Genomic DNA, 23,214 nt, shown 5'->3' with positions numbered 1-23,214 from the left:
CCTTTGAACAGACCACCGGGGCGATTAAATTAAACTTCAGGTTAATCCCTTTAAAGTCTACAGTCTTAACACTGGCAAGACAAACAAGAAGATTACATTTATTTACTGTATAACTTAGGACACAATTCCCAAAATGTATTTAAATTCTAAAGTTGCAAAGGCAAATAGTCATATTCTATTTATTCCAAAATTAGAGATTTCCTGACTATTCACTCTCTTTGAATTCTGTTAATTAAAGCTCTAATCTGTTCTGCTGTTGCATTTTCCAATAAAACAACTTTACTCAATTTAATATCACAATTATATTACTTCATTCCAAACACTACCAAGAGCTCCTTGACTTAGTTGAAACACTCTTCTCCCCAAATCTGGTTTCTAAATTAACTGCACCTGAGGCTTAATTATAATCCTAGAAGTTATGATTCAGAAATATTATTTTTTGTGTACATTTCTTTTTTAACTTTTATTTTAAGTTCAGGGGTACATGTGCAGGTTTGTGATATAGGTAAACTTGTGTCATATGGGTTTGTTGTACAGATTATTCTGTCACCCAGGTATTAAGCCTAGTTCCCATTAATTATTTACAGAAATTTTAAGCTTTAACATTCTTTAAAAAGTAATCAATATTTATGTATGATCATGTTGAACTACATTCTGACTATAAATCACGTTTGGGCAAAGACAGCTTTCTATATGATGTCTAGAAAGAGGTGAATTCACACTTTGTGGTGTCTGAAACTTAAACAATTTGAAGGGCCTTCTTTAAAAAAAGAATACAAAACCATAAACAACAAAATTTTGTATAAAAGAAAATATTCCGAGCGCATAACAAAAATCATAAGTTATATGGCCGGGTGCAGTGGCTCACACCTGTAATCCCAGCACTTTGGAAGGCAGAAAGGGGCGGATCATCTGAGGTCAGGAGTTTGAGACTAGCCTGGCCAACATGGTGAAACCCTGTCTCTACTAAAAATACAAAAATTAGCCGGGCATGGTGCCGCGTGCCTGTAATGCCAGCTACTCAGGAGGCTGAGACAGGAGAATCGCTTGAACCCAGGAGGCGAAGGTTGCAGTGAGCCGAGATCGCACCATCGCATTCCAGTACAGACGACAGAGCAAGATTCCGTCTCAAAATAAAAAAAAAAATTTAAATCACAAGTTATAAATTTTTCAAGCTAACAAATATCATAAAAATCCATAACAATAACACTTTTATTAATAATGCCTGATATACCTCTCTGATACTTTCTTTTCCTGTGTTTTTGGCTGTATATTCTTTAGTGCTTCATTTGACAACTTTATAAAATCACTTGCATATAAAGAAAATAAAAATACTTCAGTCTTTTCTCTAGATAAAAATTTTTTAAATTAATGATAGTTTAGAAAAGTTCCTTTCAACATAACAACTAGGCATTGATAAATTTTTAAAGCTACTGTCAAATTTGTGAAAACTGTTGAGTTTCTTTCATATATGAGCTGTAAGATTTCAGGGCATTTCAAATTTACTTGTGAAGTGACTAATCTTACATATTCTTTGAACTGGTAACATTCAATTACCAGTTTTACACTGAGCCCCACACCTTCAAGTCATGATGCTTAGTGAGCTGGCCCCATGAGTAGTAGGGGTGTTCCAAGAAGCCATCCCTATATCAGAATTCCTAGCAAAAACTCTACTATACACAGAAGTGACAAAGAACCACCTATAGCCAAATAGCCTACTAACCCCAAACTAAACATATCCCCAACTCAAACTCCCCTTAGTCACATCCCCAAAAAACTCATGGCCACTCCAATATCACACTAACACAAAGGGGAGGTCTAACAGAAGAGTCATCGAAGTAGAAATGGACAATGGCCTTGAAGGGTTGTGGTTAAATTTTTTTTAATTTTTCAAATTGTACAAAAACACATGACCATGTAAACACATTGCTGATACTCCTTCCAGAGTCTTAGAAGAAGGTCAATGCAAATGAGGAGCTCTGAAACTTAAGCTTCATTAACTTCACAGAAAATCTGTCTCTGGCCCCAGAAGACTTCACACTTAGTAAAATATTTTTTAAAAAAAGAATAAAGGTTACTAACATAAGGGCTTTTGACTGAAAGAGGAGAAGCAGAGCTGAAAAAGGCAGAACAAGTGTGTTTTCTTTTATTTTTAGCAATCAAATTATGAATGTGCCCTGGAAAGTAGTCTTGAGTATCTGTCACTGGGATTTGTATAAATCACTGTTGACAACACAAAGTGCTTTCACATTATATTGCTGCTATTCTTCATTTTCAATGTAATCAAAATTCAATTGCATTTGTTTGACCTTAAACAGACCTTATTAAGCAGTGGTGAACTTTGGGAAGATGCAGTGGAAATAGCCATCTTATAGATGAGTGTGATGCAAACAGGCTGTTTTGGGAAGCAAGAATGTATTTGCAAATATCAAAGCAGAATCTAGCTTTATAGTTATACATGGATATGTTGGCAGAGACAAATATTCACCTACAATAGTTTGCTAGACAGAGAGTTGAGGGTTTTGGAAAATACTTTAGCTGTCAGTGGACAATAAGTACCTAAGTCATTTGGCAAAAAATTACATGAACTAGTTTCCAAATGGTTAAAACAGCTTTACTGCAATTAGCACAGACACTACTATATAATTAGTAAGGTTCAGCTTCTGTTCTGGCCCTCAACACCAGCCCCACCTTAGATCAAGTGGAGGAGGTTTAATTAGTTTCATCTGAGGATAAATCAAATGCATGTGTCATACTTATTACTCACTGAAATTAAGCAACTCATTTTTAAAGTGTTAGCATTGAGGTTGCAGAGCTACTTTTGCTATTCTCTTTCCTAATCAACAAACTGCAAAATATGCCTAACTTTTGCATAGATATGATTGGGGAAAATATTTTTATATAAATTTCCATATTTTGAAGATAAATACATAAAATAATTACCTGTCATCTCTCAGCTTTTCCAACTTGGCTCTTTCCCCAAAGATCATTAAAGGCAACCATATCCCTGTTAGGGGATGTTGCCGGGAAGAAGCAATGTGGGAGCCTCTAAGACTGGAGTTATGCCAAGGTAGATGGTGAATACAAGAAAAAAAAATCTACCTTTGGAGCATGTGAAAATGGAAAGTTCATATCTAAATAGTCACATGGATGTCAACAGTACAGAAAACTTAGGAGAAGGAATATGTACTATGTAAATAAAACTTTTCTAGCCACAGCTATCAACATAGTCTTAGCTAATCATTGTGTAGAGTCAACAAACGAGAAATACTGCTTTTTCCCTCATACAAATAGTAATATGGATCCAAAGTTTACTCTCTGGCCAAGATGACTATCAAACTTGGACATGGAAAAAATCACCTACAGTTTCAGATTAAGAAGAGAAGAATTGTCCACATATTAGCACCACACTTCATAGGACTCTTGAATTAAGGAAATGTATCAGACTTCATAGAGAGTAATGATGGGCTAATTAGCCAATTTTGGGTAATAAAAACAAGGCAAACCGAAACCAATCTACTCAAGATCTTATGATAAATCAGAATTTTAGGTAAGAATACTGCAGAGATAAAGTATAAATTCTGTATTTCACTAAAGAGCCAAAACCATTTTGAAACCTCTGAAAAATAAACGGTAAAAATTAATGTTTAGATCAAGAATAGTTAAAAAGTAGAGCTCTCACAAGTATCTGATCTGGAGACACAAAATATTCTAGTTCCAATGTAATCACTCACACCCTTAAAAATATGATGAGCTTCTGATAATTAGAAAGAATCCATCATGTCCCTAATTTTGAATTTTGTGCTAAATCTGATGTCCAGTTGGACAAAGCTTTCATTATAATATTAACATCTGCTCCTGGTAGTATGTCAAAAAATGTATTGCATGTGGATCTCAACTAGTCATAGGAAAACCATTCTGGTATTGATGCAAGCTGATCAAATTCCAAAGTGGCATTAACTTCCCGCCATTACTGTAATGAACATTGCATAAAAGCAAAATTACAGAGAACCTCCAGCAAATAGAATTACCACCAATATAAAGTTGTTTTAATGATAAAATAACATTAAAATGATAAGTATATTACACAAATGAGAATACAACTCAGCTAAAATGACACATCCATTACTGACTCATTAAAGCCTGGCAGTAAAAATAAACATGTTTAAGAGTAAGCAATTCAGGCTGGACGTGGTGGCTCATGCCTGTAATCCCAATACTGTGGGAGGCTGAGGCGGGAGGATCACCTGAGGTCAGGAGTTCCAGGCCAGCCTGGCCAACATGGTGAAACCCCGTTTCTACTAAAAGTACAAAAAATTACCCAGGAATGGTGACGTGCACCTGTAGTCCCAGCTACTTGGGAGGCTGAGGCATGAGAATTGCTTGAACCCAGGAGCCAGAGGTTGCAGTGAGCTGAGATGGCACCACTGCACTCCAGCCTGGGCGACAGAGTGAGATTCCATCTTTAAAAAGAAAAAAAAAGTAAGCATAATATTTAAGCAAAGCTTCTGTATGTTATTGTCAATACAGTAGGAATCCTCAAGCTTTTGGCATGAGATATTGTTAATTCTTTGGATCCTGAGATACAAGTTGGAGAGAAATGAGAAAAAAATATGTTCAAAAACAAACTAAATAAAGCATGGGAAAGAGTACTGAAATTATATACACTAAAATTAGTGCTGAGAATTGCGAAGAGTGACAAGGGAAAGGGGCGGGCAGGGGTGGTGGCAGGGGGCGGCCAAAAGGCTTAGAAATGGCAACTGGTATGGAGATATACTAGGAAGTTCCAATCCACTAGTCAGAGACATCTACCTTAACAGAATACAATAGGCAGGAAGGCCTGGACCAACTCTTAGAATCATCAGCAAAACACATTATAAAATTCAACTGATGAGAATGGCATGCAAATAAATAGCAAGGATTTTCCTAGGTGATGGGTATAGGGTAGATTCTTGTACTATTAATAGTTTCTCCACCTTTGTGTATGTTTGACATTTTTAATGAAAAGTAAGTCTTCTTTGACCAAGTGAGGCTTATCCTGGGAATGCATGGCTGGTTCAACATTTGAAAATCAATCAGAGTAATTCACCATCTTAACAGACTAAAGGAGAAAAACCATATGATTATCTCTATATGCAGGAAAAGCACTTGACAAAATTCAACATCCATTCATGATGTTTAAAAAAACCCTCAGCAAACTAGTAATAGAAATAACTTAATTAACCTGATAAATAGTATCTACAAAACTCTACAACTAACACAATGCTAACAGTAAATGACTGAATGTTTCCCCCAACCGCCGTTCACTCTCACCACTCCTAATCAAAATTGTAATGAAGGTTTGATAATACAAGGGGAAAAAAAAGATATAGACTACAAAGGAAGAAATAAAACTATGTGGCCAGGCGCAGTGGCTCACACCTGCAATCCCAGCACTTTAAGAGGCCGAGGTGGACGGATTACTCAAGGCCAGGAGTTCAAGACCACCCTGGCCAACACGGCAAAACCCCAACTCTACTAAAAATACAAAAATTAGCCAGGTGTGGTGGCATGTGCCTGTAATCCCAGCTACTTGGGTGACTGAGGCATGAGAATTGCTTGAACCCAGGAGGTGGAGGTTGCAGTGAGCCAACATTGTGCCACTGTACTCCAGCCTGGGTCACAGAGTGAGACTATCTTAAAAAAAAACTATTTATATACCTTGATGACATAATTACATAGAAAATCCCAATAAATGTACAAAACAGCTAATAGGTTTGATAAGTCAGTTTAGCTAGGTTCCAGGATACAAAGTCAACATACAAAAACCTCATAATGAACAACTGAAATTAAACTTAAATTTAAATTTTAAAAACAGTACCATTTATAACAGCATTCAAAAACATAAAGTACTTAAATATAAATCTAACAAAATATGTATAGAAACTGCATGCTGAAAACTATTGATTCCTGATAAAAGAAATCAAAGAATACCAACATAAATAGACATATACTATGTGCATGGATTGGAAAACTCAATATTGGTAAGATGTTACTTCTGTCCAAATGGATCTGTAGAATCAACACAGTCTCAATGAAAATCCCAGCAGATATTTTTGTAGAAACTTATAAACTGATTCTAAAATTTATATGGAAAGTAAAAGGGCCTAGACTAACCAAAACAATTTTGAAAAAGAAGAAAGAGTTAAGGAATCACAGTATCTGATTTTAATACTTATTATAAAGCTACAATAACCAAAACTGTGTGGTATTGGCCAAAGGACAGACATACAGATCAATGGAACAGAATAGCGCAGAAAGAAATAAACCAATAAATACATGGCCAATTGATTTTCAACAAAGGTTCAAAGGCAATTCAATGGAGAGAGAATAGACTTTTTAACAAATGATGCTGGGAAAAATGGGCATACATATCCAAAAAAAAATTAACTTCAACCGGTATCTAACAATGTATACAACTTAATTCAAAATGGATCATAGACCTAAACGTAAAATCTAAAATTATAAAGTCTTTAGAAAAAGACACATAGGAGAACAATCTTTGTGACCTTGAGTTAGGCCATGATTTCTTAGATATACTAAAGCATAAGGCATAAAAGGAAAAAAAGTGGATAAACTGGAATTCATCAAAAATGAAAACTTCTACTCTGAAAAAGACACTATTTATTTATTTATTTATTTATTTATTTATTTATTTATTTTGAGATGGAGCCTCGCTCTGTTGCCCAGGCTGGAGTGCAGCGGCACGATCTCTGCTCACTGCAAGCTCCACCTCCCGGGTTCACGCCATTCTCCTGCCTCAACCTCTCCAGTAGCTGGGACTACAGGCGCCCACCACCACACCTGGCTAATTTTTTGTATTTTTAGTGGAGACGGGGTTTCACTGTATTAGCCAGGATGGTCTCTATCTCCTGACCTCGTGATCCACCTGCCTCAGCCTCCCAAAGTGCTGAGATTACAGGTGTGAGCCACCACGCCTGGCCAAGACACTTTTTAAGAGACTGAAAAAACAAGCCATAGACTGGAAAAATGTATTTGTAAAACACATATCTGACAGAAGACTTATATTCAGAACATATAATCAAAATTCAATAACAACAAAACAAAAAATCCAATTAAAAATTTGGCCAAAGGGTTTAACACACATTTCACCAAAGAAGGTATACAAATGCCTAATAAGGACATGAAAAGATGCTCAATATCATTAGCCATTAAGGAAATGAGAATTAGTGATGTAATATTACACACCCTTTAGAATGCCTATAATTTAAAAGACTGACACTACAAATTGTTGGAGGGAATGTGGAGAAAATGGAACACTTTCAAGGTGGAACACAAACACTGCTGGTGGGAAGATAAAATGGTATTTCCACTGTGATAAATCATTTGGCAGTGTATCGCTTACCAATGAGGACACCACGTATGGGCTCTGTCACAACTATTCAACTCTGTTGCAGTGAAAAAAGGGCTGTACACAATACATAAATGAATGAGTGTGGCTGTGTTCTAATAAAATTTCATATTACTAAAACTTTACTTACAGACACAAAAATTTGAATTTCATGTGCTTTTCGTAAGTTCCTAAATTTTTTTAAATTTTTTTCAATGGTGTAAAAATGTAAAAGCCATTCTTAGCTTATGAGCCATATGAAAGCAGTTGGCAAACTGGGTTTGGCCTGCAGATCATCATTTTCCAATCCCTGCCATACATGCATGAAGTTTCTTATGATAACCACAGGTACTTCATGCAGTATTCAGAAGGCTTTTTTATAACCTGAACTACATCTTTAACCACAGTATATCTAGAATGCTGTTGATGCTCAAGTAATGTTAAACAATAATAGAGTCTTCAACTTAAAGCCCTAGAGTCTGAAAAACAAACAAACAAACAAAAAACCAACAATAGAGTCTTCCTTAGGCATATCATACAAGGTGTACTAGTAATTTTGGCTGGGCATGGTGGCTCACACCTGTAATCCCCCCACTCTGGGAGGCCCAGGTGGGAGGATCATTTGAGTCCAGGAGTTTGAGATCAGCCTGGGCAACATAGTGAGACCCCCATTGCTACAAAAAATAAATTAAAAAATTAGCTGGCATGCGGCTGGGCGCAGTGGCTCATGCCTGTAATCCCAACAATTTGGAAGGCTGAGGTGGGCAGATCACCTGAGGTCAGGAGTTCGAGACCAGCCTGACCAACATGGAGAAACCCCGTCTCTACTAAAAATACAAAATTAGCTGGGAGTGGTGGCGCATGCCTGTAATCCCAGCTACTCGGAAGGCTAAGGCAGGAGAATTGCTTGAACCCGGGAGGCGGAGGTTGTGGTAAGCTGAGATCACGCCATTGCACTCCAGCCTGGGCAGCAAGAGCAAAACTCCATCTTAAAAAACATTAGCTAGCATGGTGGTACACGCCTGTGGTCCTAGGTACTTGGGAGGCCGAGATGGGAGGATTGCTTGAGCCTGGGAAATCTAGGCTGCAGTGAGCTGTGATAAGACTCGTCATTTGGTCATTTTTTAGTCAGGTTATTTTGTGGTCGTTAAGTTCTTTATATAGTCTGGATATTAACCCCTTGATAAATGTATAGTTTGTAAATATTTTCTCCCATTCTGTAGATTGTCTCTTTACTTTGTTAATTGTTTCCAATGACGAGTTAATGGGTGCAGCACACCAACATGGCACATGTATACATATGTAACAAACCTGCACGTTGTGCACATGTACCCTAAAACTTAAAATATAATAATAATAAATTTTTTTTTTAAATGACCAAAAGACTTTAATAGAGATTTCTCAAAAGAAGACATACAAATACCCAACAAGCACATGAAAAAAACACTCAACATCAGAGCAAGTACCTAGCAAGCAATTCTCCTGCCTCAGCCTTCCGAGTAGCTGGGTGACAGAGCAAGACCCTGTCTGAAAAAAAATTAAAAATAAAAACCAAAGTATACTAGTAATTCTCTAGACATTTTCCCTTCAAGTTTTAATTGCAAAATAATCACCATGTTATAAAAGAAAAACCCCAACCCATCCCCTGAAAACATACATTTTAGTTCAGCATGAGATTCAGAGTAATAAACAGTATATAAATACTCATATACTTATAAAATATAAATCTATAAATATACAACCACAATATCAAGATTCCATGTTCAGATGTTCTTAAATTGAAAATATATCTTACATGGTGGGATTACAGGTGTGAGCCACTGCGCCTGGCCAGGTATTTCTTTATAGCAATGCAAGAGCAGCCTAACACAATTAGTGTTTTTTCTTTATGAGAGGAATTAATGGGTCAAAGAAAACTTATTTAGCTTCAAGATAAGAAGTACGATAGTTCTTATTGCCAAATGTGTCAGTGTGTCTGCTTCTATCTCAGTGTTAGAAGTAATTTATAGTAGAATTCTCTTCAATGGCATTTGACTTCAGTTTCCAAAGAGTAACTTACCTTAATGTGATGCACACCATTCACTTTTCCAATCTGCTGCTCAATGGTCCAAACACAGGAATTGCAAGTCATACCCTCAACAGAAATGGTAACAGAATTCACACCCATACTTGGATCCATTTTGATTTCCTCATTACACTCCTGTTAGAAACAATAAACTCATTAATTTCAGCCATGCAAATAATCTTTCCTCAACTTTTCCCCCACCTCCCCAATTAAAAATATGCTATATTTTATATATGCTCGTGTCATGTTTAAAAAATTAAAATGTGCTAGTAATAAAATATGGTAAGCATTCTTCTTGCTTAGAAAAAAAATTCTCATCACCTTAGATGAAGTAAAGGAAAGTTGTTTCTATGGATATGCTAACTAAAAATAAAAATTTCAATACTTTAATAGAAGTAACTAGCTTTCATAGAGTGCTTTCCTGATTACTAATGTTTCCTATACATAATCTCATTTAACATTTGTAAGTACAAATTAAGAACTAACCAAAAATGCCCCAAATCCTTACAACAGCCAGCAAGGTCCCACATGATTTCCCATGCCTGTCCCCCTCAAATTTACCTGGCCTCCTCTTCTACCACTCACCAAACCCTTCTCTGTGCCAGTCATACTGGCCTCCTGGCTGTTACTCATGCAAGGATGACTCTTACTTCAAGGCCTTCGTTTTAGCTATTCTCTTGCTTTGGGACTTTCTTCTTCCAGATAACTGCTTGGCTAACTTCTTTGTCTCCAAGTCTTTGTTCAAATCTAACCTTAATGAGGACTATGCTGACCTCCCTATTTAAAACTGCAACCTACATCCCTTCCACACAAACATACTCTGATTCCCCTTACCTCTGCTTTTTCTTTTGTTTTCATATACCACCTTCTAACATACTCCATAATTTGCTGATGGATACTGTTTATTGCTTATTGTCTGCCTTCCTGTGGTGGTTTTAAAATATGCCCACAAATTCTTTGCTACTCCTTCCTTCAAGAGGGGGAATTTAATCCTTTCCCTTCGGTGTGGCCTGAACTTAATGACTTGTTTCTTGCTTTTTGTTGTTGTTGTTTTGTTTTTCGTTTTGTTTTGCTTTGTTTTTTTGAGACTCATTCTGCCTCGCAGGCTGGAGTGCTGTGACACGATCTTAGCTCACTGCAACTTCTGCCTCCTGGGTTGAAGTGATTCTCCTGCATCAGCCTTCCCAGTAGCTGAGATTACAGGCACATGCCACCACACCTGGCTAATTTTTTGTATTTTAAGTAGAGACAAGGTTTCACCATGTTGACTAGGCTGGTCTCGAACACCTGACCTCAAGTGATCCACCCGCCTTGCCCTCCCAAAGTGCTGGGATTACAGGCGTGAGCCACCACACCTGGCCTAATGACTTGTTTCTAATGAATAGACTAAGGTAGAAGCGACGAGGTGTGACTTCCAAGACAAGGTCATAAAAAACATTGCAAGAGGAGAAAAAAGCATTGTGTTTTCCTTGTTGTCCTCTCTCCTGAATCACGCAATCTGGGGGAAGCCACCTACCAGGTATGAAGACATACAAGCAGCCTTATGGAGAGGTTCATATGGCGAGGAACTGAGGCCTCATGTCAAAAACCAGCAAAGACCTAAGGCCTCCCGCCAATAGCCAGGTAAGTGAACCACCTTGGAAACTGCTCCTTCAGACCCAAGTTAAGCCTTTAAACTGCTGCAGCCCCAGACACCATATTGACTACAACTTCATGAGACACCCTGAGCCAGAACCACCCATCTAAGCTGCTCCCAAATTATTGAGTCATAGGAAATGTGACATAATCAATGTTTGTTGCTTTAAGCCACTAAATTTTGGGGTTATTTGTTACACTGCAATAATTAAGTAATACACTTCCCACTAGAATAAAAACTCCATGAAGATAGGACTCTGTTTTTTCACTGATATTAGGCTGAACCACATGAAATCATCATAGTCAAACACTGGCAATTTCATATAAATCAATCTAATATATCCCATGGAAACAGTGGTTCCTCCGGTGAGGGGAAATGAGTGGTTAGGGAATAAGGGTGGGAAAAAGAATTTTCAGTGTATAACCTTTTGTACCTTTTACTTCAAATGGTATAAAAAGTATTACAACATCATTTTAGTTTTGGTAAGCTCAGAGAAACTTAAACAGAAAATGCTGAACCATGCCCGCTGCTACTAACAAAGCAAGATGATTAATGGACTCTTGTAAGTTCTCCAACTAATTTCTGTGGAGCTTTGAACAATTAGACCACCCAGTCTATGGTATTGTGTTATGGAAGACTGAACTAAGACATATGCATTCTTTTTTTAAATTGGGATATAATTCACATGCTATAAAATTCAGCCTTTTAACCTACAGAATGGGAGAAAAAATTTTGCAATCTACCCATCTGACAAAGGTCTAATATCCAGAATCTACAAGGAACTTAAACAATTTACAAGAAAAAAAACAACCCCATCAAAAAGTGGGCAAAGGATATGAATAGACATTTCTCAAAAGAAGACATTTATGTGGCCAACAAACATATGAAAAAAGCTCAACATCACAGATCATCAGAGAAATGCAAATCAAAACCACAATGAGATACCATTTCATGCCAGTCAGAATGGCAATTATTAAAAAGTCAGGAAACAACAGATGCTGGTGAGGCTGTGGGGAAATAGGAACGCTTTTACACTGTTGGTGGGAATGTGAATTAGTTCAACTATTGTGGAAGACAGTATGGCGATTCCTCGAGGATCCAGAACCAGAAATACCATTTGACCCAGCAACCCCACTACTGGGTATATACCCAGAGGAATATAAATCATTCTACTATAAAGACACATGCACACATATGTTTATTGCAGCACTATTTACAATAACAAAGACTTGGAACCAACCCAAATGCCCATCAATGATAGACTGGATAAAGAAAATGTGGTACATATACACTATGGAATACTATGCAGCCATACAAAGGAATGAGATCATGTCCTTTGCAGGGATATGAATGAAGCTGGAAACCATCATCCTCAGCAGACTCACACAGGAACAGAGAACCAAATGCTGCATGTTCTTGCTCATAAGTGGGAGTTGCACAATGAGAACACATGGCCACAGGGAGGGGAACATCACACACTGTTGGGGGGTGAGGGGTGAGGGGAGGAAACTTAAAGGACGGGTCAATAGATGCAGCAAACCACCATAGCACACATGTAACCTATGTAACAAACCTGCACGTTCTGCACATTTATCCTGGCTTTTTTTAAGAAGAAATGAAAAAAATTCAGCCTTTTAAGGTATCCAGTTCAGTACTTTTTAGTACATTCGCAAGGATGTGCAACCATAATGACTATGTAGTTGCAAAACATTTTCATTACTCCAAAAAGAAATCCCATGCCCATTAGCAACACTCCCCATTCCTCTCTACTCACAGCCCCTGGCAAACACTAATTTTATTTCCTATCTCTATGGATTTGCCTATATGGTCATTTCATATAAATTGATTCATTCAATATGTGTCCTTGTGTGTCTGGATTCTTTCACTTAGCATAATGTTTTCAAGGTACATTGATGTGTAAAATGTATCGGTATTCCATTCTTTTCACTTTCTTGATGGTGTCCATTGAATCACAAAAGCTTTTAATTTGTGAAGTCCAATTTATCTTTTTTCTTTTGTGTTTTTTGTGTCATATCTAAGAAACCATTGCCACATTCAAACTTACGAACATTTACTGCTATGTTTTCTTCTAAGAGTTTTTGTAGTTTTGGCTCTTATATTTAGGTCTTTAATCAATTCTGAGTTAATTGTTGTACATGGTGTATGGTAAGGATCCAACATACGTTGTTTTACATGAGGATGTCCTGTTTTCCCAACACCAGTTTTAAAACATTCTTGAGATGTAGTTCACATATTATATAATTCACACATTTAAAGTGTAGAATTCAATAGTTGTTAGCATATTCACAGACATGTGCAACCATCACCACAGGCAATTTCAGAACATTTTCATCACCTAAAAACAACAACAACAACAACAACAAAACATACCCCTTACCTATCAGTCATCACCTCCTAAGCCTTCTGTCCTAGGCAACCACTAATCTACTTTGTTTGTATAGATTTTCCTCTTCTGGACATTTCAGATGAATGGAATCACGTAATATGTGGTCTTTTGTGACTGACTTCTTTCATGTAGCATGTTTTCAGTGTTCATCCATGTTACAGCACATATCAGAACATCATTCCCTTTTCTGGCTGAATAATATTCCACTGCATAGATATACCATATTTTATCTATTTGTCAGTTGATGAACACTTGGGTTGTTTCCATCTTTTGGCTATTATGAATAATGCTGCTATAAACATTCATGTACAAACTTTTGTGTTTTCATTTCTCTTTGGTAATACCTAAGAGTAGACTTGCTGGGTCATATAATAACTCTATGTTTAATTGTTTGAGGATCTGCCAGACTGTTTTCCAAAGTGACTGTACCATTTATACTCCCATCAGCAGTATATGAGGGCCCCAATTGTTCCACCTCCAATACCTATTATCTTTTTTATTCTACCCATCCTAGCAGGTGTGAAGTGGTATCTCATTGTGGTTTTGATTCACATTTCTCTGATTACTAATAATGTCAAGCATCTTTTCATGTGCTTATTGGGTATTTCTATATCTTTGAAGAAATGTCTATTCAAGCACTCTACCCAATTTTTAATAAGGTTGTTTTGTTGTTGTTGTTGAGTTGTAAGAGTTCTTTATATTCTTGGATACTAATCCCTTATCAGATATATGACTTTCAAATACTTTCTCCTATCCAGTTGGTTGTCTTTCATTCTTCTTTTTTTTGAAATAAAATTTGCTTTTAATAAAAATTTATTTTGTACATTTTTAAAATCACAATTTTCAGGACATGTAAGAAAAACATTTTTCCTAATACTGAAATAAGCATATCTTTGGTATAGAAATCACACCCTATGTGTGATCTTTTAACTTAAAAAAAAAAAAAGTCCAGTGCTTTTACATTGTTGGTGGGAGTGTAAATTAGTTCAACCATTGTGGAAGACAGTGTGGTGATTCCTCAAGGATCTAGAACTAGAAATACCATTTGATCCAGCAATCCAATTACAGGATATATACCCAAAGGATTATAAATCATTCTACTATAAAGACACATGCACATGTATGTTTACTGTGGCACTATTCACAATAGCAAAGACTTGGAACCAACCTAAATGTCCATCAATAACAGACTGGATAAAGAAAATGTGGCACATATATACCATGGAATACCATGCAGCCATAAAAAAGGATGAGTTCATGTCCTTTGCAGGGACATGGATGAAGCTGGAAACAATAATTCTCAGCAAACTATCACATGAACAGAAAACCAAACACTGCATGTTCTCACTTGTAAGTGGGATTTGAACAATGAGAACACATGGACATAGGAAGGGAAGCATCACACACTGGGGCCTGTCAGGGGGTGGGGATTAGGCAAGGGATAACATTAGGAGAAATACCTAATGTAGGTGATGGGTTGATGGGTGCAGCAAACCACTATGGCACGTGTATACCTATGTAACAAAACTGCACGTTCTGCACATGTACCCCAGAACTTAAAGTATAAAAAAAGAGTCCAGAGCTAGACCTAATATGCTAAACAAAACTATTATTTGGCCATCCATCTGCAGCCTTTCAATGCACCATTGTGGAGCTTCAGAATATCATTCTGTACACATCACCATATCTACAAAGAATTAAGATGTCATATCAAATATCCAGAAGTTATATATGGTACAGAATTAGTTGGCTTAATCATTCACACATAATACAAACTACCAAAAAGCGACATAAGATACAGAACAAACAAAATTGGACATTGTCACTAACGTCAAATAATATAAAAACAATCATGTTATTTAAATTTGATGTATTGGAAGCAAAGTAACTTAGTTAGAATTATGTAAATAACTTGTAAAGCTCCAAAATTCATAGTACAGAGCCATAAATCTGATAAGGCACTTTAAAGACAGCAATCAAACATATAAAAATACCAAAAACAAAAAATACTAAGTGTAAAAGCAGTAACCATAGAAATAAATAGGAAAAAAAAATTCGTTCTTTCTAGACAGTCTTTCATTTTCTGAAATAAAGACTTCTTAGCTGGGTGCGGTGGCTCATGCCTGTAATCCCAACACTTTGGGAGGCCAAGGCGGGTGGATCACTTGAGGTCAGGAGTTCCAGACCAGCCTGGTCAATATGGTGAAACCTTGTCTCTACTAAAAACACAAAAAATTAGCCGGGTATGGTGGCACACGCCTGTAATCCCAGCTACTGGGGAGGCTGAGGCAGGAGAATCACTTGAACCCAGGAGGCGGAGATTGCAGTGAGCCAAGATCGCACCACTGCACTCCAGCCTGGGAGACAGAATGAGACCCTGTCTCAAAAAAGACTTTTTAAAATAATCATAGGAGGACAAAAGTATTTATCACATTTTTAAAAGCTATCATCAAAGTTAAAATCTCTGTGAAAAAGATAACATTTTCCTTCAAGTCAACAAAGTCCTGATTCATACATTTTTTAGAGAAACAACTAGAGTCTTCCTGCTAAATACAGGAAGAAAAAATAGCTTTGTATTATGTTAGTCAACTCTTCTTTTCAATAAACATTTAGTGAATGCTATGTGACACTGTTTTAGGTGCTGGGGATATTGAAGTAAGTAAGACAATCATTTGCTCTACAGAACTTAGCCTAATGGAGCTGGAACTACCATTGGCAACCTTAAAGTTACCTCCCTTGGTTCATAAGATGAAGCTCAACTTCTAACTCTGCCATGCTCGGCATCTTACTGCACAACAAATAATGGTCCACTTAGTTTACTACTGGTAGCACTGTGGCACAATTAATATTAACTATCTACTGATAAAATTAAATTTTGTAAAGGATTTTATGAAAGTTTGAAGGGCAGAAAGTGTAAGAATAAACAAGTACTGATCAACATCAAAAATAGAATCAGTATTCTGCTTTTACAAAGGTCAAGAAAACCAAGAAAAATTTCAGTCTGAAGATATAGAGAACTGCTAGATATTATCCTATATATGTGGCACATGTGAAATGATCATATATGAGGAAGTATGAATTATTACACAGTCACTATCAAAGAGCTAAGTATGCCAAATCAATTGTCAGATTTCCAGGAATCACAGCGTTCTTTCAAGAGGTCCCGTCATGTTTTAAGGAAACGTGCATTTTCCGTACATTTGACGGCAAGCTCTTCCACTTGAGCTGATACTGTAGATATGGCTTCAAGAGGTTTGGGTGACGAAAATGCTGTGTCTCCGATCTGCAGCCCCACTTCCTCCAGCAGGTCTACTGTTCGGCTGCTGCTCCTGCTCAAAACGGGCCGGCCTAAACTCACAGCAATTCCCAGGGAAGATGCTGAAGAGGAGTCTGAAAATGAGGGAGAAGAGAGAGGAAGCAGGGCTGTGAAGAAACTCGTAACACCTCAGGGTCAGCCACAGGGAAGGGCTGGTGTTAACAGTGGAGGGTGTCCAGGTTCTTGGCGTCTTAAACAAAGAATTGGACAAAACGCACAAACAAAGCAAGGAAGGAATGAAGGGATTTGTTGAAAATGAAAGTACACTCCACAGTATGGGAGCGGGCCTGAGCACAGGGGCTCAAAAGGCCCTCTTACAGAGTTTTTGTGAGTTTAAATACCCTCTACTTGGAGTACACCCTATGTAAAAGGAGAGGATGAAGTAAAGTTACAAAATCATTTACTTGGCCTATGCTCTATGAGAGGATATTTCCTGTCATAGCTGAAGTGTGAATCAGCCTTATGTTCCTGCCTCCAGACCCTATTTTCCAGCCTCACTGGGATGGCAGAATCCGACCAGAGCAGCCAAACCATCTTTCAACCACTTGTACACAAATCCTCCATTCTCTTGATAGTGTCCTTTTGTGTACAAGTTTTCAAGTCTGAAGAAGTCCAATTTTACTATTCAGGACTCTCACAAGGTTCACACATTGCATTTGGTTTTATGTCTCTTTTGTCTCATTTAATCTAGAATCGCTCCTTCCATATCTCTTTTCCCTCATGAAGTGACTTTTTGAAGGTCAGTTGTCTTAACATCCATTGTATCTTCTTTTTAAAATATAAACTCTTTTTTGATAATCAGGGGGATGATAGTTGGAATTATATCTCTTAATACCTACATAAGGTCAGTTACTGCAAGAGAACAAAAGCCCAGAAAGGACAGGAAAGGCAGGTTTGGGAGCAAAGGACAAATAGGATGAGTTCAGGTGGCGAGTCCAGGATGGAGTACTTAAGGCAAGCATGAAGGGTATTAGGGGCCCAGGAGGAGTCAGTGGGAAGCAGTACAAGGGTATAAAAATGGAAGTAGAAGAATGTCTAAAACAAACAGATCCTATCAAAATTTTACCTAAGGATAGTCCTGAGCCTAAAAAAGGAAACTCTTCCTTATTCTCCTTATAGCTTTGGCTGTCTACCTCCAGAACACAGAACTCAGACGCGCTCCTCTATCTTATGGGTCAAATGGGGCTTTTGAGGGCTAATCTCGCAAGATTACCAAAGTTGACTAAATCGTTTTATGGGAAAACATCAAATTCAACAAACAGAATTGGCAACAAACTTTTAGAATACAATACCTTTGGTAGGTGAAGGCTAGTTTACCTGTTTAGGAATGTAAGACTGAAATACAGTTTTATCATGGGGTATGTCCCAGACCAAAGCACTGGACTAACTCTCAGGCTTACTGAGGAACTGAGAGACATCAGTCAGGCAGAAAGGCACTGGATAATTCACCCAGGAAGTAAGTATTGAGGAGTCCACAATGTGTGAGCACAAACAAAAATTATATTAATTAAGCCACTTTTCCCACTACATCTTAATTTAAGTCACATCAACTCTGAATACATATTTCTTTCTGCTTTCGTAATTCACCTGCATTGTTTTTTTCAAAACTCTACTTAAATTGGACTTTACACATGAAACCTCGGAGGAATTCCATCTCACTCTCACTACTTCATTACATATACACACAACTCTAACTGACTTTGTTATATATGTTATGTCCCATCTTTTTCATTTTAAATGTCTTAAAGGTAGGTACAAAACCAGGAATATCTTTTGTAACATCCCATTGCATTTAGCAAAATGACTCAGAAAACAGAGTAAGATCATAAACAGTTTCATATGGTATGGAAAAAAAATGTAGGCTTCTGGAAAACAACAGTATCAAAGAGACAAATTTGGCATCCAACTGTTAGTGATGAGTGACTCTGAGAACAAAAGCATCCAACAACACTGAGGGAAATAACTTCAAGTTATTAATATATTTTGAGCCATTCCCTAAGTAGAGATGGTAATCACCATCAGTAATATCATTTTCTAAGAGGAACAACAATATTATTGAGAGGTGACAGCATGCTGGCAGTCCTCACAGCCCTCACTCGCTCTTGGCGCCTCCTCTGCCTGGGCTCCCACTTTGGTGGCACTTGAGGAGCCCTTCAGCCTACCGCTGCACTGTGGGAGCCCCTTTCTGGGCTGGCCAAGGCCGGAGCCGGCTCCCTCAGCTTGCAGGGAGGGATGGAGGGAGAGGCGCAAGTGGGAACTGGGGCTGGGCACAGCGCTTGTGGGCCAGCTGGAGTTCCAGGTGGGTGTGGGCTTGGCAGGCCCCACACTCGGAGCAGCTGGCCAGCCCTGCCGGCCCAGGTCAATGAAGGGCTTAGCACCCGGGGACAGCGGCTGCGGAGGGTGTACTGGGTCCCCCAGCAGTGCCAGCCCACCGGCGCTACGCTCGATTTCTCACAGGGCCTTAGCTGCCTTCCCGCGGGGCAGGGCTCCGGACCTGCAGCCCGCCATGCCTGAGCCTCCCACTCCCTCCGTGGGCTCCTGTGCGACCGAGCCTCCCTGATGAGCACCGCCCCCTGCTCCACGGCGCCCAGTCCCATCGACCACCCAAGGGCTGAGGAGTGCGGGCACATGGTGTGGGACTGGCAGGCAGCTCCACCTGCAGCCCCAGTGCGGGATCCACTGGGTGAAGCCAGCTGGGCTCCTGAGTCTAGTGGGGCCTTGGAGAACCTTTATGTCTAGCTCAGGGATTGTAAATACACCAATCGGCACTCTGTATCTAGCTCAAGGTTTGTAAACACACCAATCAGCACCCTGTGTCTGGCTCAGGGTTTGTGAATACACCAGTGGACACTCTGTATCTAGCTACTCTGGTGGGGCCTTGGAGAACCTTTGTGTGGACACTCTGTATCTAGCTAATCTGGTGGGGATGTGGAGAACCTTTGTGTCTAGCTCAGGGATTGTAAACACACCAATCAGCGCCCTGTCAAAACAGACCACTCGGCTCTACCAATCAGCAGGATGTGGGTGGGGCCAGATAAAAGAATAAAAGCAGGCTGCCGGAGCCAGCAGTGGCAACCCACTCGGGTCCCCTTCCACACTGTGGAAGCTTTGTTCTTTTGCTCTTTGCAATAAATCCTGCTGCTGCTCACTCTTTGGGTCCACACTGCCTTTATGAGCTGTAACACTCACCGCGAAGGTCTGCAGCTTCACTCCTGAAGCCAGTGAGACCACGAACCCACTGGGAGGAACGAACAACTCCAGACGCACTGCCTTAAGAGCTGTAACACTCACTGCGAAGGTCCGCAGCTTCACTCCTGAGCCAGCGAGACCACGAACCCCACCAGAAGGAAGAAACTCCTAACACATCCGAACATCAGAAGGAACAAACTCCAGACACGCCGCCTTTAAGAACTAACACTCACCGCGAGGGTCCGCAGCTTCATTCTTGAAGCCAGTGAGACCAAGAACCCACCAATTCCGGACACATTATGACTAGATGATCATCTCTGGTTTGGAAACAGAAACTACAGAAATTGAGTACAAAACATGGCACATATGAAGTCTGATTGTTCAAAACCACTTCTTAAAGCTAGTCACAGAAGCTCAAACATCATTCTAAAATTCCCCTGAAATAATCAGCACTTATAATTTGGGAAAGGCTCCTGTATTCTCAGTAATCATGCAGTAAGATTTAATTCTTTTTGGGAGTTTTGTTTTGTTTTGCTGTTGTTTTTGTTTTTGTTTCTTGAGACAGAGTCTTGCTCTGTCGCCCAGGCTGGAGTGCAGTGGAGCAGTCTCAGCTCACTGCAACCTCCACCTCCCAGGTTCAAGTGATTCTCCTGTCTCAGCCTCCTGAGTAGCTGGGACTAAAAGCAATGCCACCAGGCCCGGGTAATTTTTGTATTTTTAGTAGAGATGTGTTTTCACCATGTTGGCCAGGCTGATCTCGAACTCCTGACCTCAAGTGGTCCACCCGCCTCAGCCTCCCAAAGTGCTGGGATTACAGGCATGAGCCACCACGCCCAGCCTTAATCCTTTTTTGGATACAATTCTATCTGCACAATTTGTGATCCTTGTGGTAATCAAGGAAATTCAAATTAAAACCACAATGAATATAATGCACCTCCATCAGGTAGATAAAAATCTCAAAATCTGACAATACCAAGTGTTGGTGAGTATATGGAGAAACAGGATCTCTCTTGTTCCGTTGGTTAGAGTATAAATTAGTACAATTATGGAAACTGCTTCATGATAGCTGGTAGAGTTGAAAATATGCATATATTAAAACTCAACATTTTCTCTCCTAAGCATAGTACCCTAGACAGAGTCTCACACATGTGCACAAGGAAACAAGAACAAAAAATGCTCATTGCAACAATGTTGCTAATAGTTAAAACTCTGGAAATAATCTAGATGTCCATCAACAAGGAAATGACAAAATTGGTTGTGGTATATTTGTAATGAAACATAATATAGAAGTTAAAATGAATGAACTAGAATTGTGATTCTCACTGAGAGAAGGGGTGATGTCACCACCAATAGGACATTTCAAAATGTCTGGAGACACTGTTGGTTGTCACAACTCAGAGTGCAGCAAGGGAGTACTACTGGCATCTAGTGCATAGAGGCCATGGATACTGCCAATTATCCTGTAATGGACAAGAAACCCCCTCACAACAAAGAATGATCTGGCCCCAAATGTCTATAGCACTGAGAATGAGAAAGCTTGAAGTAGAGCTACAAGTAGCAACAGGGATAAATCCCATAAACATAGTTTAGAAAAAAAAGTTTCAGAAGAAAGTCAAACTGTCCCTGTTTGCAGGTGGCATGATCTTATATACAGAAAGCCCTAAAGAATCTACTAAAAAACAGAACTAAAAAATAAATTCAGTAAAGTCACAGGATACAAAATCAACTTATTAAAATCAGTAGTGTTTCTATATGCTAATAGCAAACCACCTGAAAAAAATTTAAAAAATTCCATTTACAATTGCTACATAAAAAAAAAGATACTTAGGAATAAACTTAACTAAGGAGGTGAAAGATCTCTACACTAAAATCTATAAAATACTGGCTGGGTGCGGTGGCTCACGCCTGTAATCCCAGCACTTTGGGAGGCTGAGGCGAGCAGATCACCTGAGGTCAGGAGTTCGAGACTAGCCTGGCCAACATGGAGAAACCCTATGTCTTCTAAAAATACAAAATTAGCTGGGCATGATGGTGCACACCTGTAATCCTAGCTACTTGGGAGGCTGAGGCAGGAGAATCACTTGAACCCTGGAGGCAGAGGTTGCAGTGAGCTGAGATCATGCCATTGCATTCCAGCCTGGGTGACAAAGTGAGACTCTGTCTCCAAAAAAAAAAAAAAAAAAAAAAAAACAAAAAAAAAAACTATAAAACATTGATGAAAGAAATTGAAGAAGACAGAAACAAATGAAAAGCTATCCTATGTTCATGGATTGGAAGAATTAATATTGTTAAAATGGCCATACTACCCAGAGCAATCTACAGACTTAATGCAATCCCTATAAAAATATCAATGACAGTCTTCACATAGGAAAAAACTACCCTAAAATTCATATGGAATGACAAAAGTCCCCAGATAGCCAAAGCAATCTGAAGCAAAAAGAACAAGGCTGGAGGCATCACACTACCTGACTTGAAAATATACTACAAGGCTATAGTAATCAAAGCAGCATAGTATTGGTATAAAAACAGGCACATACACAATGGAACAGAATAGAGCCCTAAAATAAATTCATGCACCTACAGCCATCTGATTTTCCAAAAAAAAGGTGTTAAGAACACTGTTAGTCCATTTTTGCATCACTATAAGGAAATACCTGAGATCAGGCAATTTATAAAGAAAAGAGAATTTATTTGGGCTCATGGTTGTACAGGCTATACAGAAGCATGATGCTGGCATTTGCTTCTTGTGAGGGCCTCAGGAAGCTTACAATTATGGCAGAAGGCGAAGGTATGCCAGCATGTCACATGGCAAGAGAATGGGCAAGAGAGACAGGGGGAGGTCCCAGAATCTTTTAAACAACCAGATTTCTCCTTCCTGTAAGAGATGGCGAAAAACAAACTAACAAACAAACAAAAACAAAACCCACCATATCTTGCTTATCACCAAGGACATGGTGCCAAACCAGTCATGAAGGATCTTCCCCCATGATCCAATCACCTCCCACAAGTCCCACCTCCAACACTGGGAATCACATTTCAACATGAGATTTGGAAAGGACAAACATCCAAACCATATCAAACACACACTGCTCTCTTCAATAAGTGGTGCTGAGAAAATTGAATAGCCACATGCAGAAGAATGAGACTAGACCCCTACCTCTCACCATATACAAAAATCTACTCAAAATGGATTAAATGCTTAAATATAAAA

At 38.8% G+C, this 23,214-nt stretch overlaps 1 protein-coding gene and 1 pseudogene across 12 annotated transcripts in view; both read right to left on the bottom strand.

The window, feature by feature from the left end:
• ATP7A (ATPase copper transporting alpha) overlaps nucleotides 1–23,214 on the bottom strand; it is a 135,912-nt gene that overhangs the window by 67,724 nt on the left and 44,974 nt on the right. For 7 of the 12 annotated variants that reach the window (XM_055268559.2, XM_063634682.1, XM_063634675.1 and 4 more), the window contains exon 2: nucleotides 9,450–9,590. In XM_055268559.2, coding sequence (XP_055124534.1) covers nucleotides 9,450–9,569 — 120 coding nt within the window. In that variant the 5' untranslated portion in view covers nucleotides 9,570–9,590. Of the gene's footprint in view, nucleotides 1–9,449; nucleotides 9,591–16,696; nucleotides 16,889–23,214 lie in introns of those variants that run through there. The other 5 variants (XM_063634676.1, XM_063634680.1, XM_063634681.1 and 2 more) reach the window with 2 other exon arrangements.
• Nucleotides 12,249–23,214, bottom strand: part of LOC129476339 (renal cancer differentiation gene 1 protein-like) — a 55,447-nt pseudogene continuing 44,481 nt past the window's right edge.

Source organism: Symphalangus syndactylus, chromosome X, assembly GCF_028878055.3.
Source record: "Symphalangus syndactylus isolate Jambi chromosome X, NHGRI_mSymSyn1-v2.1_pri, whole genome shotgun sequence".
Taxonomy (NCBI): Eukaryota; Metazoa; Chordata; class Mammalia; order Primates; family Hylobatidae; genus Symphalangus; species Symphalangus syndactylus.
The sequence above is the reverse complement of the archived record's forward strand: the minus strand, read 5'-3'. Positions and strand labels throughout refer to the sequence as shown.